This window comes from Moschus berezovskii, chromosome 2 (genome assembly GCF_049115385.1).
Source record: "Moschus berezovskii isolate FMDL1 chromosome 2, NW_MosBer_1.0, whole genome shotgun sequence".
Classification (NCBI taxonomy): domain Eukaryota; kingdom Metazoa; phylum Chordata; class Mammalia; order Artiodactyla; family Moschidae; genus Moschus; species Moschus berezovskii.
In genome coordinates, this window is record NC_142461.1 from 30,273,309 (window position 1) to 30,289,988 (window position 16,680).

General features: G+C 53.7%; 1 protein-coding gene across 8 annotated transcripts in view; it reads left to right on the top strand.

Annotated features, from left to right (window-relative positions):
* TNS1 (tensin 1) overlaps positions 1 to 16,680 on the top strand; it is a 244,910-nt gene that overhangs the window by 128,445 nt on the left and 99,785 nt on the right. For all 8 annotated transcript variants that reach the window (XM_055397230.2, XM_055397229.2, XM_055397231.2 and 5 more), the window contains 2 exons: positions 13,744 to 13,785; positions 14,516 to 14,566. In XM_055397230.2, coding sequence (XP_055253205.2) covers positions 13,744 to 13,785; positions 14,516 to 14,566 — 93 coding nt within the window. The remainder of the gene's footprint in view (positions 1 to 13,743; positions 13,786 to 14,515; positions 14,567 to 16,680) is intronic.

Consider the following 16,680-nt stretch of genomic DNA (forward strand, 5'->3'; position numbering starts at 1 on the left):
GTTGTCTTGGGGCTTACAGAACAGGGGGAGGGCAACTCCTTTGACCTGCCTGGTCCCTGGTCAGGTCCCCTTTGGCTGGAGGTGGGGAGATGGATGGCATGACCCACAGAGTTCAGGTACCTGGGCAGTTAGTCACATCAGGTGGCCTGCTCCATCTCCAGGCTCTTTGGCTGACTCTGCTTTTCTGCCCTCTCTCCATGTGCCCCAGCCCCGCACTGCTCCCTCTTTCCTCCAGTCAGGCTTCCAGAAGAGTGTGGATGGGGCAGGACTCCTGTGAGTTATGGGCTGGGGAGAGGAGCCTGCTCCAGACCCATCCCAGCTGGGCTGATTTGGAATGTTTCCCTCCCTGCCATCTCTCTGTCTTCTTGCTCTTCACAGCTCCCTCTTGCTCCCCAGCCCAGCACAGGAGGCAGGCGGGGGTCCTGGGGACTGGAGAGAGAGGGCCCTGCCTGCACACAGGTATATGTGTGTGCAGGCCTGAACCCATGTGTGTACTTGTTTGTGACTGGAGTTCATGATGGAGGGCCCAAGTGGGCTCCATCCCACTGATTGGTGTGGAGGTGCCTGTGGCGACATTGATGTGGGTGGGAGTCTTGGGGAGTAAGCAAGGGCCCAGTGGGGCCCAGGCACTTGGAGGTGTCTGCACATGACTTGCTCAGCCTGGATGCTGGCATCTCACTCGGGTTTCCTGGTCTTTTCTCTTCTGACACCCATGTGCTGTGTGACAGTAGGCCAGTACTGCCCTCTTTCTGGACCTCAGTTTCCCTTTTTGTCAAAGAAGGGGGCTGCACTCGATGCTCCAAAGGCCTTCTCAGTTCTGATACATATCTGCCTTCCATCCTTTCCCTCCCTATTCAGGGTCATTGGTGGAATGAAATAAAGCATGCAAAAAAAAAAATAAATAAAAGTATGCAGAAGTGATTATGACTCTTAGATATCTCTTGGATGCAGAGCAGAGTCACTGCCCTCTGCCCTCCTGGTTTAGGCCCTGCCATGACTTGCTCGGCCTGGATACTGGGACACTCCACAACCTGGCTCAGCAGAAGTCCCTTCTGGTATCTAACTGCAGTTCCTCCAGCTGGAATGCCAACCTGTTCCCTTCTGTTCCAACCTGTGACCCCTCCTCACATAAACAAAGCTCACAGGACTCCCAGAGGTCAGGCATTCCATGTCCTTTCCTTGCATCAGCCCCTCCTTCCTAATCTCACTGGGCTCAAATGCTTTTGGGCCTCACCTCTGCCCAGCTGTGTGTCTCCAGATGTGGAGTATTCTTTGCACAGAGCTCAGTCAAAGGTCATCTGACAACAGCAGGGCTTAGGGGTCGAATACTGTGGGGATGAGGCCAGAGTGCAGGCCTGGTTTGGAACTGCCAGCGAGAACTCTTTCTGGGATTGCGGAAGGGCAAGCAGGGAGGGGTGGGGAGGAAGGAGCCCACGTCTCAGCATTTCAACCCAACTGCTACTTGGCCGCTGAGAACAGAATGTTCTTGGCTGGTTGAGGATAGTTGGGGGGCTCTGGGGTCTAGGGCTCTCCAGGCAGGAGCCAGATGCTTGACCTCCAGGAGTCTCGTGAGCTTTGTTTACATGAGGAGGGGTCAGGGATTGGAACAGAAGGGAATAGGTTGGCTTTCCGACTGGAGGAATTACAGTTATATACCAGAAGAGATGAGCTTTCCAGGTGGCGCTAGTGATAAAAAACCCATCTGCCAGTGCAGGAGATATAAAAAGACGTGGGTTCAAACCCTGGGTCTGGAAGATGCCCTGGAGGAGGGCATGGCAACCCACTCCAGTATTCTTGCCTGAAGAATCCCATGGACAGAGGAGCCTGGTAGGCTACAGTCCACAGGGTCACAAAGAGTCGGACATGACCAAAGCTACTTGCACAGCACAGCATAGCACCAGAAGGGACTCCTGCCTGGGCCAGGCTGTGGAATGTTCCCATCTCTAATGTGCCTGCTCTGAGCAGAGGGGCTCTGGCCCTGGTGTACGTTGCATGAGCCATCTGGTGGAGGAGTGGTTGTGACAACGAAGATTTCCCCACCTGAGTCAGGACCTGCCTGCTTTCCCCCAGGAGTGATCAAGAGTGAGGGAGTTCCCCAGGGCCTGGGTCTGTGGCCATGGACACATTGGTTAACTTCTCTGGACCTCAGTTTCTCCTCTGCGGGTTGGGAGTTAGTAACAGTACCTACCTTATAAGGCTGTGAAGAGAATAAAAGTAGCACATTAGCTCACTGAATCAGTCTGTATTCAAATCCTTCAATGGCTGCTCACCCCTGAGAGTAAAGGCCCAGGTTCTTCCATTGGTCTACACAGCCCTACAACGATTGGCAGATTTCCTTTCTCACCCCGTCTTCTAAAAGCTCCCTCCTTGTCTCAGTCTGCTGTGACCACCTGTTCTTCTTGCTGGTCCTTGAACATCAGGCAGATACTGCCTCAGGACCTTTGCACTTGCTGAGCTTTTCCCAAGGATACCTGCCAGGCTCTTTTCCCTCCTTGAGATCTTTACCCAAATATCAGATTTCCCTTCCCCCAGCAACCCAGTCTCCCATCCCTCTTTCTTTGGCCCTCAGCGTGTGTCACCCTCTTACTTGCTGATCTCCTTTAAAAGCCTCCTACCAATATGGAAACATACATTACCATATGTAAAATAGACAGCCAATGGAAATTTGCTGTATGACTCAGGGAACTCAAACAGGCTCAGTAACAACCCAGAGGGGTGGGGTGGGGAGGGAGGTGGGAAGGATGTTCAGGTGAGAGGGGACATGGGTAAACCTATGGCTGATTCATGTTGATGTTTGGCAGAAACCAGCACAATACTGTAAAGCAATTATCCTTCAATTAAAAATAAATACATTAAAAAAAAAGCCTCCCACCACACCAGCATGCAGACTCTATGATGACAAGGGGTTTCTGTCCTCTGTGTTCACTGCTATATTCCCACTATCTGACACACAGAAGGTGCTCAATGCATGCTTATTGTGTGGCTGGAAGAAAGGCATTCAGCCAGATGCTCAGCGCAGATTAGGTGTTCAGTAAACAGGACTGTTGTCCTCTGATTCTTTGCTCTTGCGCCGTGGGGGTCTATTGGGGGGGGCACTCTCCAGCTGGAAACTCTGATACTGTCCCTGGGGAGGGAAAGTGGCCCAGGGGAAGCCAGGAGAAAGTTTGGCTTCCCCTCGAGAGCACTCAACACCTGTTTCCTCACGGCAGGCAGGCAGGCAAGGGCTTTGAGCAGGTTCAGAAGAGGGAGGAAAGGGCGGGTCGTATTTTTCCTTCCTTTTCCCTTCGATGCCTGCCCTTCAGCCTCTGCAGGGCTGGTCTCTGGGCTCCCCGACCCAACCCTCTTGCCTCGCACTGTGTGTTCGTCTTTTTGTTGAGTTTTCTCCATGCCCCCAGCTCTCCCTCTGGCCTTCTCACCCATCTCACTTCAGTTCAACCCCCACCCCCTGCCCCAGGATTGGGACCACTCATCCTTGGGCCCAGGATCTCTGCCAGCCTCCGGGCCCTGCCAGCCAAACATTTTCCAGCCTGTGCCAGGCCAACCAGGGCTGAGCGGCTTAATCTTCAACCCGTATTTTCGTCTTACTCAACAGATGTTGCCCAAGACCTTGAGGAGAAGGGTCCTAGGGTCGCCTCCCTCCTGTGGGGTCCACTGCTGGGGGCAGGCTGGAGAGGGTGAGGGTGTGCTTGCTGTGGATGCTCCTGATCCTTGGAAAGTGCTGAGGCAGATCTTCTCAACTTTGGAAAAATAAGAGTCAAAAGGAATTTCCCGAGGGTGATGGCCAAGTGCAGTGGCCACTGAAGTGGGCCGGATCTGAGCCCTTCTGCACCCAAAGCCTGGCACCCAGGAGACCTGGGTAGGGGGAGAGCTGTGTGGACACTGCTTCTCCTCTGCAGGCCAGCCCCAAAACCAGGACTTGAAATGTCCTATGGAACAAGTCCTGTTGAATCACAGGTGGGGTGGAGAGTGTGTGGTGGGGGACAGGGATGCCAGGTTGGTTTCAGTAATCAGAGAAGTGAAAATCTAATCCATGTATGGAATTTCCTCTCTGCAGACCTTTGTTGTGAGAGCTTTACAAAAATAAACTCATTTATTCTTCAGCACAGTGCAGTAAGGGAGGTGCTGTGATTACCCTAATGTCTCAGATGAAGAACCCTGATAAGACCGAAGGCCACAGAGTTGTTTGGAGGGGGCCCTGGAGTTTCATCTCAGTAGCCTGGCACCAGGGTCCACACTCATAACCATGATCGTGACAAACGGGGCTGGTTTATTACACAGCAGCTGTGGTCTCAGAGCCTTTCCCCTGATGCTGGGCTCCCCGAGCCCACAGTGACTTGTGTAGAGGTATGGACGGGTGTGAGCCCATCCTGGGGAGAGGAGCAAACTTTGGCTTAGAAAGGCCAGGTGACTGGTTCATGGTCACACAGCGGTGGGGGATAGGCTGGATCAGGAGTGGGGTTGTGGATTCCTAGGCCAGCTTTCTCCCCAGTACCCTCAGTGATTGCTGTTGATGTCAATGCCTGCTATTGCCAAGTGGGCTTCTCCTGGATTTCTTCTTCTAAACAGTGCTAGTCACGAGCCAGAGGGCCTGGGATTTAGGGGCCGGTCTATCCATCCATCTGTCTGCCATCCATCTTGTAGCTCGCCAGGCTCCTCTGGCTATGGAATTTTCCAGGCAAAAGAGTCCTAGAGTGGGTAACCATTCACTTCTCCAGGAGATCTTCCCAATCCAGAGATTGAACTTGAATCTCCTACGTTAGCAGGCAGATTCTTTATCACTGAGCCACCAGGGAAGCCCCATAGCCCACTCTCCATCCATCTATCTGCCCTCTGTCCTACCAGCTAACGTCTCCCAAGCATCTCCCTTGTGCTGGGCACCGTTTTCATGCTGGTTGTTTTCTGCCGAGTGCCAGGGCTTCTGGAGGGCAGATGTGGATGCAGTGGGCACGGAGCCACAACAGTGAGAGGACCACAGGACATCTAGTCAAATCCTGCTCTTTCTTAGAAGCAACTGAGGTCCTGACATTGTTTTTTTTACTCTGATTCACTTTTTTTAATTGTGGTAAAATATGTATGTACGCACTAAGTCTCTTTGGTTATGTCCGAATCTTTGCAACCCTATGGACTGTGGCTCTCCAGGCACCTCTGTCCATGGAACTCTTCAGGCAAGAATACTGGAGTAGGTTGCCATACCTTCCTCCAGGGGATCTTCCCGACCCAGGGATCAAACCGCGTCTCCTGTGGCTCCTGCATTGCAGGCAGAATCTTTACTGCTGAGCCACCAGGAAAACTTGTGGTAAAATACACATAACATAAAAACTACCATTTTAATCATTTTGGAGTCCACAGTCAGTGTATTAAGTACATCCAGTTCATTGCACAACCATCACCACCATCCACCTCCAGAACGCTTTTCATCTTGTGAAACGAAAAGCTCTACACCCATTAAATAAGAGCTCCCTAGTCCCTGCCAACCACCTTTCTGCTTTCTGCCTCTATGAATCTGATGACTTAGTGTACCTCATGTGCTTGGATTCATACAAAATTTGTTCTTTGTGACTGGCTCATTACCCCCAGAGTAATGTCCTTAAGGTTCATCCATGCTGTAGCAAGTGTCAGAATGTCCTTCCTTTTTAAAGCTGAGTAATACTCCACTGCATGTATTGTTGTTTGTTGTTCAGTTGCTATGTTGTGTCTGACTGTTTGCAGCCCCATGGACTGCAGCACGCCGGGCTTCCCTGTGTATGTACCACACTTTACTGACTCATGTATCTGTCAATAAAAACTTGGGTCATTTCCACATTTTAGTTACTGTGAATGATGCTACTATGAACATGGGCATATAAATATCTCTGTCAATCCCTGCTTGCAGTTCTGTTGGGTATATACTCATGAGTGGAACTGCTGGATTACATAGTAATTCTGCTTTTGACTTTTTTTGGAGGGACCACCATACTGTTGCCCACAGTGGCCGTACCGTTTTGTATTACAACTGGTAGTACACAAGAGGTTCTAATTTCTCCACATCTTTGCCCAAACTCTTTGTTTTCTTTCTTCTCCTTCTTCTTTTTGATAGTAGGCATCCTAATAGTTGTGAGGTGCTGGTCCTCAGATTTTCAGATGATTCAAGGTGTCCCTGTGTCAGATCTAGGGTGAGGAGGCACCAGGCTGCCTCGTGGAAGAGAAGAAGACCCCTGAGAAGCACGTGGAGCCCCCCAACCCAGCGCGGCCATCCTGCTCTCCATCAGGGAGAGTGGCCAGCAGTGGCTTTAGTTCATCTGAACTCCCAACCCTGATGCATTTCATCCCAGGGCACTGAGTGGGCCATGGGGGCCACCTTTTGGAGATTCTGGAAAATGGAGCAAAGCCAGGAGAAATGAGCCTGAGAGAGTCCTGGTTTTCAAAGGAAAGGGCAAACTCTGAGCACTGCATTCCAAAGAGGATTCGCAGAGCCATGAGGGGGGTGGAAATCAGTTTGTGTGCCCCCTCGCTTGCCTGGCGTGGAGAGGGAGGCTATGGCGTGAGCGGGGGAGTATCATAGAATGGGAGTGAGACCTTCCTGAAGGACCAACTGGTTCCTTGCCATTGCTCTCCAGAGGAGCACCTCCTTGGTGGAGGGTCTCATAACGAGGAGGAGACCTGGGTGTAAAAAAGAGTTTTCTAACACCTGAAATGGACCATCGGGGCACACATCACACTCGCTGACACCTATTATGGTGCAGATGGAAGGTTCTCTCGCTGTGGGGGGTGCTTGGGTGGAAATCCTCAGGGCCCACTGGAGGTCCCATCCTTATATTGGGCTGTGAAGGGACGTGGTCCCCAGAGGGCACGGCATCCATGAATGTGCTAACCACATCCCCTTTGACTCCCATTGGGAGAGGCCCCAGTTGGGTGAAGGGCCTCGCTCTGTTTAGTGAGAGAGAGAGAACTCTACTGTGGAAGTGAACTAGTGACTGCACTCAGGGGTTTTGACCAGAGGTAGCCTTGGTGTCCAAGGAGGCAGCCGTCACTCTGTGCTGTGCTGGGTGGGCAAGGCTGCCTCCTGTTTCAAGTCCAGGTTAAGACTTGAGCAAATGGACAAGAAGAGGGAAGGAGGGCGGGCCTTCCAGAAGGCAGCAGGGCTGAAACAAAAGACCAAGCTTGGGGGCTGGAGCAAATCCAGCGCCTTTGCTGGGGGGACGAGGGGCTGGGCCGTCTGCTTTCGTTGGCTCTGGCTGGGGTGCCGGTGGGAAGAGCCTGAGTGTGGGAAACGAGGCGGGAACTCAGGTGGCATGGTGGTGGGCAGTGAGGAGAGGGGAGCAGAGGATGCAGATAAGAGGCGGGGGAAGGAAGTGGAGTCCACAAGGGAAAAGGGGCCAGATAAGGGAGAGGACTCCAGAAGCCAGGTTGGGGAACTTGAACTTGATGAGCCAAGCACTAAGGGCCATTGTGGGTCCTTGAGTGGGGAAGTGACCCAAAGCAGGCGTTGTGAGTGAAGTCTGCCACCAGCTGTGGGGTGTGGCTCGGGGCCTCGGGGGCTGCCAGGAGGAGGGCTGGTAGACCAGATGTCACTGGTCGTGGGTTGGAAGACTTGTGCAAGGGCAGCCAGGGGGTAATGGAGGAAGGGCCTGGGGAGGTGCACACCCCTAGTGCCCTGACCGAGAGGGAGGAGAACAACAGCCACAGGGCAGAGAGGGTGGCAGGAGGGGGTGAGAAGTATTCCAGCCTGGCTCAGGGCCGGCCCGGTGAGCGCAAGCAAGCAAGACAGGGTAGGGGGGCGGGGTCCACAGTTGCCCAGCCTCAACCACCTGGAGTTGTGTCCTGGGTCCCTCAGGGTGAATTGGGGGGACCCTGAAGACAGGTGTGAGCTTGTCTGAGCCCCTCCCTGGGGATGCAGGGAAAAATCAGACATCACATTCCATTTGCTCACATCCAGCCTGCTCTTTTACTCTGGTGGCCTCTGCAGCAACTTCACTCAAAGACTCATGGGCCCCGGGCTGCTGGCGCCCTCCCCCTTAGCCCCTTGCCCTCTGTCGTGATGACCCCTTCTTCCTGGGATGCTGGGAAATAACTGGAGGCGAAGGGCTGACCGGAGCTCAAGTGGAACTGGCCAACCATCCTGGAAACTCAGTGTCCTCATTGGCCGAGAGAGATTCAGAATGCTCTCCTGCCTGCTGCTGCTGCTGCTGCTGCGGCCTTGTTACCAGGTTACTGGTCCCCGACTGGCTGTGGGGCCTGCGAAGTGCCCTCCCGGCCACGCCCCCTCTAAGTGCCCCATTAATGGTGCTTCCCTGCCCTTCCCTTTGGCTTTCAGCCCCTTTTCTTCATCTGCTTAGGGCTCTATTTTGAGAACACATGAGCCTAGAATAATGTGCTCTGGGGTCCTCGATTCGCCTCCCAATGGGCAGGCAGCACTGTCCCTGACCTCACAGTCCATCCATGGCAGTAGATGTGATGTCATGGGGTCTTTTTGGCCTGAAAAACTGTCCGGATTCCAGGCCTCCCAGGGGGCAAGAGAGGGGAGAGCTGGAGGGTTGGGAGGGGGGAGGGTGTGAGGAATTTCTGGACGGAATGTTCCTCCGGAGGCTGAGTCCGCATTCTGCCCAGCCCTTCCTCCCCCCAAGCCCAGGGCTTGGGCACCTCCCCCCACCCGCCATGGCCCTCTGCCTTTTCCTTCCTCCAGAACAGCAGCCCACAGACACATTTTTTTCCCAGCCCACCCTCCCTGCCGGCCACCGACGTGTCCTCTTGCATGAACCTCGAGGCAGTCATCCCAGCCACAGCAGCCTCAGCAGACTGGCCCCTCCTCCGGCCCACACCATTGGGGATGGTTAAACCCACTGAGAGGACATGCTTGTCTTTTTTTGGAAAAAAAAGAAAAAATTGAGCAAAGGATGTGCAACTTCCCTTATCCATCCTGTGGTTCACAACCCCTCGCGTTCAGGAAGTTCTTTCTGATGTCTGATCCCAGTCTCTCCTACTGCAGCCCATTTCCTCCTCTTCCTCTGGAAGTGTACTGAAGAAGCCTCATCCTCCTGAGGGGCCGAGACAATTAGTTTTTAAGCCACAGAAAGCTTGTTCCCAACAGGAGGGCAGTTGATTAAGAGTAAGGGGAACTGGATGAAGATTATGCCCAAGAGAGACTGAGCATGAGGTGGATGTAAACAGCCATGTTAAAAAACCAGCTGTCTTTATCTACTGGCTATGTGACCTTGGTCGGGTGATTTAACCTCTTGGCCCCTCAGTTTTCCTCACCTGTGAAATGGGATAATGCTTACCTGGTGAACATTGGTTATGAGGACTGATAATCATGAAAGTGAAGAGCCTGGTATTAAGCCCAGGGCATCCTTAGTACCTGCTGAGTCGTCCTTGTTACTGCAGTCACATTATGAAAAGGCGCCTCCAGACCAGGACCACAAAGAGGTCAGGCAAGTGAGGCACCTGGGGTGCAACATTGGAGGAGGTATTGCTCTCCGGGTTGTGCACCATGAGACTTGACCGTCAAGCAGTACCAGGTCCAAACCCTTCCACTTGCTCCTGAGCTGGATTTGAGTTGTCCTGCCTGGGGGCAGGAGGCATTCTGGAAGACCCCTGGTGGGACAGTGATTTGGCTTTGAAAAGCCTGGGTTTGTTCTGGGATTGGGCAGGGGGTGGGGCCAAATGGGGGGGTACTAGCTTTATCTGGGTTCATCTGCTTCATCCTTCTACTGCTGAACCATGAAAAGTGAAAGTGAAAGTTGCTCAGTCGTGTCCGAGTTCTTTGCGACCCCATGGACTATACAGTGCATGGAATTCTCCAGGCCAGAATACTGGAGTGGGTAGCCTTTCCCTTCTCCAGGGGCTCTTCCCAACCCAGGGATCGAACCCAGGTCTCCCGCACTGCAGGTGCATTCTTTATCGGCTGAGCCACATGGGACTGATGAGCCTTAGGGGGAAGGAAAAGCAGAGTTGGCCAGCTGGCACCTGCTCACCCGCCTGCAGGCCAGCTGGGAATTGGGGTGAGAGGCAGCAGGTGGGCTCAGTGGTGGGCTTTATAAAACATGAGTGCCCACCGGAGTCCTGCCATGCATCTCACTGTGAGAGGCTGAGCAAATCATAACCGTACCTTTCTGTACCTCAGTTTCCCCATCTGTGAAATGGGGAGGGAGGAGATGGTGTCTGAGGAGTGGTGTGCAAAAATAGGTGTGTATGCACGCTAAAGTTAGGGTGACAGCTGAGGCCTAGTGGGTCTCTTGTCAGCCACTGAAGCCCTGATGGCCTGGGAGCTTCCTGTAGCATACCCAAGCCTCCCTGCAGGGCCTGGGACAGGGGCGGCCTGAGGGGAGACCCCTCTCCTGTTACTAGGTCCCTTGCCTTTTTCATTCCCACTAGCCCCAGAACTGTCAGTGCCTGGTAAACAGGGAAGTAGGACTCCAATCCCAGGAGGCCTGGGGTGGAGGCGAGGGGTGGAGGACAGGGGAGGGGAGTGCAGTGTGCATGCTGGGCTATGTTTGCAAACACTGCAGGAAAACACTGGGTGTTGAGATTGGAAGTGTTTTTTTGGAAATTTTTAGCTCCTCAGAAAGCCTCTTCACTAATGTTGAGGGCAGGCGTTTAATGGCTGGCCCTGTGGCTGGCCTCCAGCTGGCGTGGGAAGGGGTGCGGGCAGAGGGGCTGGTGCTCAGATGATTGCTGGCAGGGAGAGAAGTTGCTCTTGCCCTGCTGAGGCCTGTGGTTTCTAATATTGCCTCCCTGGTCTGCACTGTGCCAGACCCCGGAGGGGTGGGACAGGAGGGTCAAGGTGGGGCAGGGTAGGGTGGGGTGGAGATGATGAATAGCAGCTCACATTTATGGAGAGCTTCCTAAGTGCCCTGTTCTGAGTGCTTTCTGTGCTTCATCTCATTTGCCTCTCACAGAATAGGACCGTGCAGTCCTGCCGGAGAGCAGCAAGGACACGGTGACCTGCCTGAGGTCACAGTTAGTAGCAGAGAGTCAGGACATGGCCCGGCTGGCTGCTGCCAACGCTGCCCGTCTAGATTGGTAGTTTTCATAGTGTCGTCCCTAGACCTGGAAACCTGTTAGAAATGCACATTTTTGGGTCCTTTCCTAGTCTGTGGGTTCTGACCTCTGGGGAGAGCCCAGAGGCCCACCTGTCTGAGCAGCCCTCCAGGTGATTGGCAGGCACACTCCAGTTTGAGGTCCCCAGCTCTCACTCTGCTCCACCCAGTCGGGCTCTCTTGGGAGCAGGACGAGGGGCTCTTCGGGGCCTGTAACGGACCTGAGGCAGGTATTCTGTCTCTAGCTTCTCCATCCCACCCCGTTTCTGTCCTTTCTCCCTGTCCCGGAGGCTGATTGTATAGACTGTGAAGAGTGAGGGCATTGAAGCTGGGAGATCTGGGTCCAGACTCAGTTGTGCTGTGTAGACTCTGCATGCAGAAGGTCCCTGTGAACTGCTCTCTAGGCCTTCTCCTCCCCACAGGAGGCCAGAGCCACTCAGGGTGGAGGCACTTGGGCATTCTGTGCAGCCCGTGGTCTCCACGTGAGCATCACAGAGCTGTGAACCAGAAGAGATGGGCAGGGGATCCGAGTGTGGGGCAGCCTGGCTCTGCCTCTGAGGACTCTGCTGGGTGGGGCCGGCTGGTGGTGGGAGGCTGAGGGGGACCCTGGTCCCGACTGTCAGGCAGCTTCTAGAGCTCTGTCTAGGACAGGGATCCCTGGGGATTTCTTGTGGGCTCATTTGCCTCCTGCCCCATGGCCTGTGGCTCAGGAGTGGGGGCTCTGGGGGAGGGAGTGGGCGGCTGGGGGAGTGTTAGGGCTGGGCTGGGTGGGGACAGAATGTGGCATCTTTATTGCTCTGCAGAGTCATCCTCAGACTCCAAGTGGGTCAACCGAGGAGGCTGGGAGTGGTTGGCTGATGTACCTCCCCAGCTCTGACTCCGTTCCTGGATCCTGTGCTCCCTCAACCGTCCCAAGCTGCCTTGACCCTGAAATACACAGGAGGTTTTATTCACCTGGAAAGAAGTTTTGGCCTCAGCCTCCTGTCTCTAGTGTGGGTGTGTGTTCGTCGCTCAGTTGTGTCTGACCCTGCGACCCCATGGACTGCAGCCCGCCAGGCTCCTCTGTCCATGGCATACTGTCTCTCTAGCACAGCAGGGTAAAGTTTGTGCGTTTTTAGAAAGAGCACTACTGCCTGTAGCTCAGCCTGCTTCCTTCCTCCAAGCCTGAAAGTGCGTTAGTTGCTCAGTCATATCCGACTTTTTGCAACCCCATGGACTTCAGCCCGCCAGGCTCCTTTGTCCCTGGCATATTCCAGGCAAGAAAACGGGGTGGGTTGCTGTTTCCTTCTCCAGGGGATCTTCCCAACCCATAGATCAAACCCGGGTCTCTTGCATTGCAGGCAGATTCTTTACTGTCTGAGGCACCAGGGAAGCCCTCTTCCTGCCTATCTTGGTCCAATTCTCTCCCAGATGCCAGAACCTTTCAGAAGTCATTCTGCTCATTTCCCTGTCTTCAGACATAAACAGCGCATCCTCAGGTCCTGGGGATAGAGTTGGGGCCGATGTCTCCTATCCTGAGACCCATTATCTATATTGGGTCCATGGTCATCTCAGTGAAGATTTGTTTCCGTGGCCTTGACTCATGCCCACTTGCAAGACTCAAGCGCCCCTCTAACCACATCCCTGAGCTGGAAACAGCCTTGGAGACTGTGGTCAGTAGGTGGTCCTGGAATGGGAAGCTTTTTTCTTGTGATGAGGGAGTCTGAGGAGCCATGTTTCAGGATGCCTTTAGTGGGAAGCCCTTCTGTTGGTCTGGGCGAGGGAAGGATGGCATCGGGGTGAGGGACAGGATCAGTCCTCAGGTGTTTAGTGACACATCAACCCCAGTCTCCAGCATGAGGGATGTGGCAACTGAGTTGGTTAAAGAAAAGCTGCTTTGAATCTGTTTTGGAGAAAAGTGGGATAAGAATCGCAAGTAAAACAATAGTTGGAATGAGACCTATTCCCACAATGAGATTATTCATGCACCGAGGATCAGATAAATAGCTCAGACAGTAAGGCTTACTGGAGTTCAAAGGTGGGAGAGAGCCCCCCTTGTTGGGGTGTTTAGAGAGGGCTTCATGGAAGAGGAGAGCTTGTAGGAAAAGGGGAGAAGCCATTCCGCAAGCCAAGTCCTGGATGTGGAAATAGCAAGGAGTCTGGATGGAGCAGAGCTTTGGGGCATGGAGATTGAGGTCTGCAAAGCGGGGGCAGGGCCCATGTGGAGTGGTCCTTGAAAGCCCACTGAAGTGTGAGACATCGTGTCTGGGACTGCTGCAGTTTCACACAGCTTGAGGCGTAGAGACCCAGGATGGGGTTCCAACCCTTTTGTTCCCCTTTGTAGTCAGTGGCTTTGGTCCATTCATCTGATTTCTTCTTGTTGGTAAAGTAAGGTTCAAAGATGGTCAGGGTCCCTGCCTCACTGGTTCTTATGAATAGACGAAGCGTCTGGTGTAGGTACACATGCCTGGCAGGTAGGAACAGGAGTCGCTTACTCACTCCTTGTTCCCTTTTGAGGGGTCGGAGTTAGGGTCCCTCTTGAGGTCTGTCGAGCTGGATGGATTGTTTTTCACTTTCCAAGTTCTGCCCCCAAGCCTGGGGTCAGCACAGTATGTCTGAGTCTCAGGTTGGCGCCATCCAAGCTGTCTCCAGAGGCCTCCTGCCCATCATGGCCTCCAGCCCGGGGGAGAGAGCCAACCTGGGGCTGTTTGCCCTGAGGCCTCATGCTGTGTTCTCCCTCTGTCCACAGCCCGTCACAACTGAGACTGCTCCGAAGAATGTAGTGGACACGGTGAGTGACGCAGGCGGGGCAGGGGGCAGGGAGCAGCTTGGGGAGGCCGGGAAAGCAGAAGGAAGATGGGGGGACAGTGAACAGATGTGTTTGAGGACACCCTTCTGGAGTAGATTTGTGGAACTTGGGGAAGGGTGTGGACCTTGTGACATGGAGAGCTGGACATCAGACCATCCCTCTGTGTGTTGGGAAATGATTGCTGGGGAACGAGGCAGGCAGGGAGGGAGAGGCCAGTGCTAAAATGTGGTCTTCTTTATTAAATATGTAGCATGTGAGAGAGCCAGGAAGATCTTTCCAAACACATCTTTCTGCCTTAGCTGAAGGACAGATGATTTCCTCAAGGCTGCATGGGGGAGGAAGGGAAGGAAGTGGGTGGATCGTGCAGTGGGGAAACCAAGGCTGGCAGCTAGCTGATGGGCTTGGAGGACTTGGGTTCATATCTCAACTTGGCCAAGGTTCTTTCTGTGAGACTATAGCATGTCTCGAGCCTGTCTGTGCCTCAGTTTTCTCATCTGCAAAATGGGAATACTGATATCTCCCCAGGAGAGACACACATGAATGGGTGCGGTTGGCTCTGAGGGGCCTTTAGTGGACAGAGATGCTACACAAACAAGCAAGCCCCCTGCCAGGCCCCCACCCCCTTCACTGCCACACCCAGCAGTGAAAGACCCGGGACCTTTTGATGACTTTCCTCGACTCCCCTCTCTGACTGCCTTTTCTTTGTCTCCAGGGAGAAGCGGCCTTTCGGGGTGGAAACACACGGAAAAACCCTGAGGAAGATGTAAGTATGGGGAAGGGGAGGAAGACGACGACGTGGTGGTTCCCTGGTGAGTGGGGGATGCGGGAAGGTGGATGATGTCTCACATCTGTCTTGTTTGGTGGGGCATCCCTCACAGTCTCCTGTCTAGAAAGGCAGTCAGGGTTACTCAACTCAATTCCAGACTGCAAAAAGAAAGAAAGTAAGAAAGTGAAGTTGCTCAGTCATGTCCGACTCTTTGCGACCCCGTGGACTGCAGCCTGCCAGGCTCCTCCATCCATGGGACTTTCCAGACATAAATGCTAGAGTGGATTGCCATTTCCTTCTCCAGGGGATCATCCCAACCCAGGGATCGAACCCTGGTCTCCTACACTGCAGGCAAACTCTTTACTGTCTGAGCCACCAGGGGTGTGGGGCAAAGGGGTGAGCAGGCCCATGACGTAGCCTCGGTCTTGGCTTCAGCCTCCATCCAGCTCAGCTGGATTCAGGGCTCATTTGCCCATCACCTAAGCAGACCTCAGTACTGCAGGGTGGGGAGGGAGGTTGTGCAAGGGCTGGCTGGGTGGTGAGCAGCCACTAAATAAGGGCCGGGGGAAGGGTGACACTGCAGCAAGCGGGACTCTGGGCAGAGATGAAGAGAGACTCCTGGGCTCTTGGGGATCATAGGCTCTGCTTCTTTGGACAGAGGGGCTTGGGAAATGGCTAAATGCCACTGATTCAGGAGGAAGCTGAAAGATGGGCTGGTTCACCTCGCGGGCTTCTCCTGCCATGTGTTTTTTTTGGTGGAGGGTGAAAGGCAAACTCCTTAAGTGGAAGGACCCCAGGGAACGAAGGAGGGACTCCCCGGGTCCCCTGCTTTGAGCCCAACTTGTGCTTGGGCTTGTGCTCACACCCCAGGGGCAGATGCCCAGTGAAGTCGGACCTTCCCTTTCTTCCCCGCCCTTCTCTGACAATTCACCCCTCAGTGGGCCTCTCCATCCTCTCCCGCCCCGATCTGCAGAGGAACAGGGAGTGGTTTTGGCGGTTGGCACAGGGGGAGCTGTTGATGGCATGGGGCCGTATCATCTGACAGCTGCCTGACCCACGGTGGGGAGGGCCTGGAGGGAGGTGCTAGGCTCCTGCAGGCAGTGCACGTCGGTGGCGAGCCCACTGCCACTCCACATTGCCCAGCCCTGCAAGGCAGAGGTGTCCCCAGGGCCACACGGGGGCTGGCCAGGAGGAGGAACATGCCTCTCAAATTAGTGGAAAAGGTACGCATGGGTCCTTTGGGTGTGGAGTACACATGCTGAGAGGGACCCTTGTCCACATTTGTGATTTTCTGGGGCTGGGGTGCAGGGGAGGAGGTCATGTTTTGTGTACCTACTACTAAGGATTAACTAGCTTAATGGACATGAAGTGAATTATATAATTCACGAAGTGAATTCACAAAGTGAATACTGTATGCTCAATACATGTTAGGCATTCTTATTACTGTTATTTTGGCTATGGGCCAGAAGCTGGCCTGGGTATTTTTTGACCCCCATGGCATCCCACTATGGTAGATGCTGTGAACCCATTTTATAGATGAGGAAACAGAGGCTTGGAGGAGCTCACAGATGCAATGAATATCTATCCTCTCCATTCCGTCCTGGGACCGCTGCCTGGATCTGGTGTTTCCAGGACTCCTGACTCTTGGCCAGGGGACAGGGTGATGTCGTGTGAACCAAGCCTTTTAGCCAATGGTCTGGATGTTCTTATAGGTAGAATCCTAGGGCAGCTGCTCCCCACAACCCCATCCCAGGCCAGATAGATCCAACAAGGTAAAGGTGCAGCAAGAGAGAGTGAAGTTAGACATCGTGAAGAACTTTTTGACATGAGAGGGTGTCGGACCTTGGTCCTGGGAAAGAAAGAGGTTGTTGCTTAGCTGGGATTAGAAGTTTTTTAGGGGAAAATCTGTTGATCTGGGATGAAAGTGTGTGTGTCTGTGCGTGCCAGGGGTGGGTAAGAGTGGTGTCTTGCCTTGATATGGGAGGAGGGACGTGATGAGTCTTGGTCTGCTTCGTCTAGTTAAAGGAGTTCATGAAAGGCTGAGCAAGTGAGCAGATTCTAGAATGACCTGTGTACTGCGAAGGAAGAGAGAAAACCTAGTTTCTGAGGTT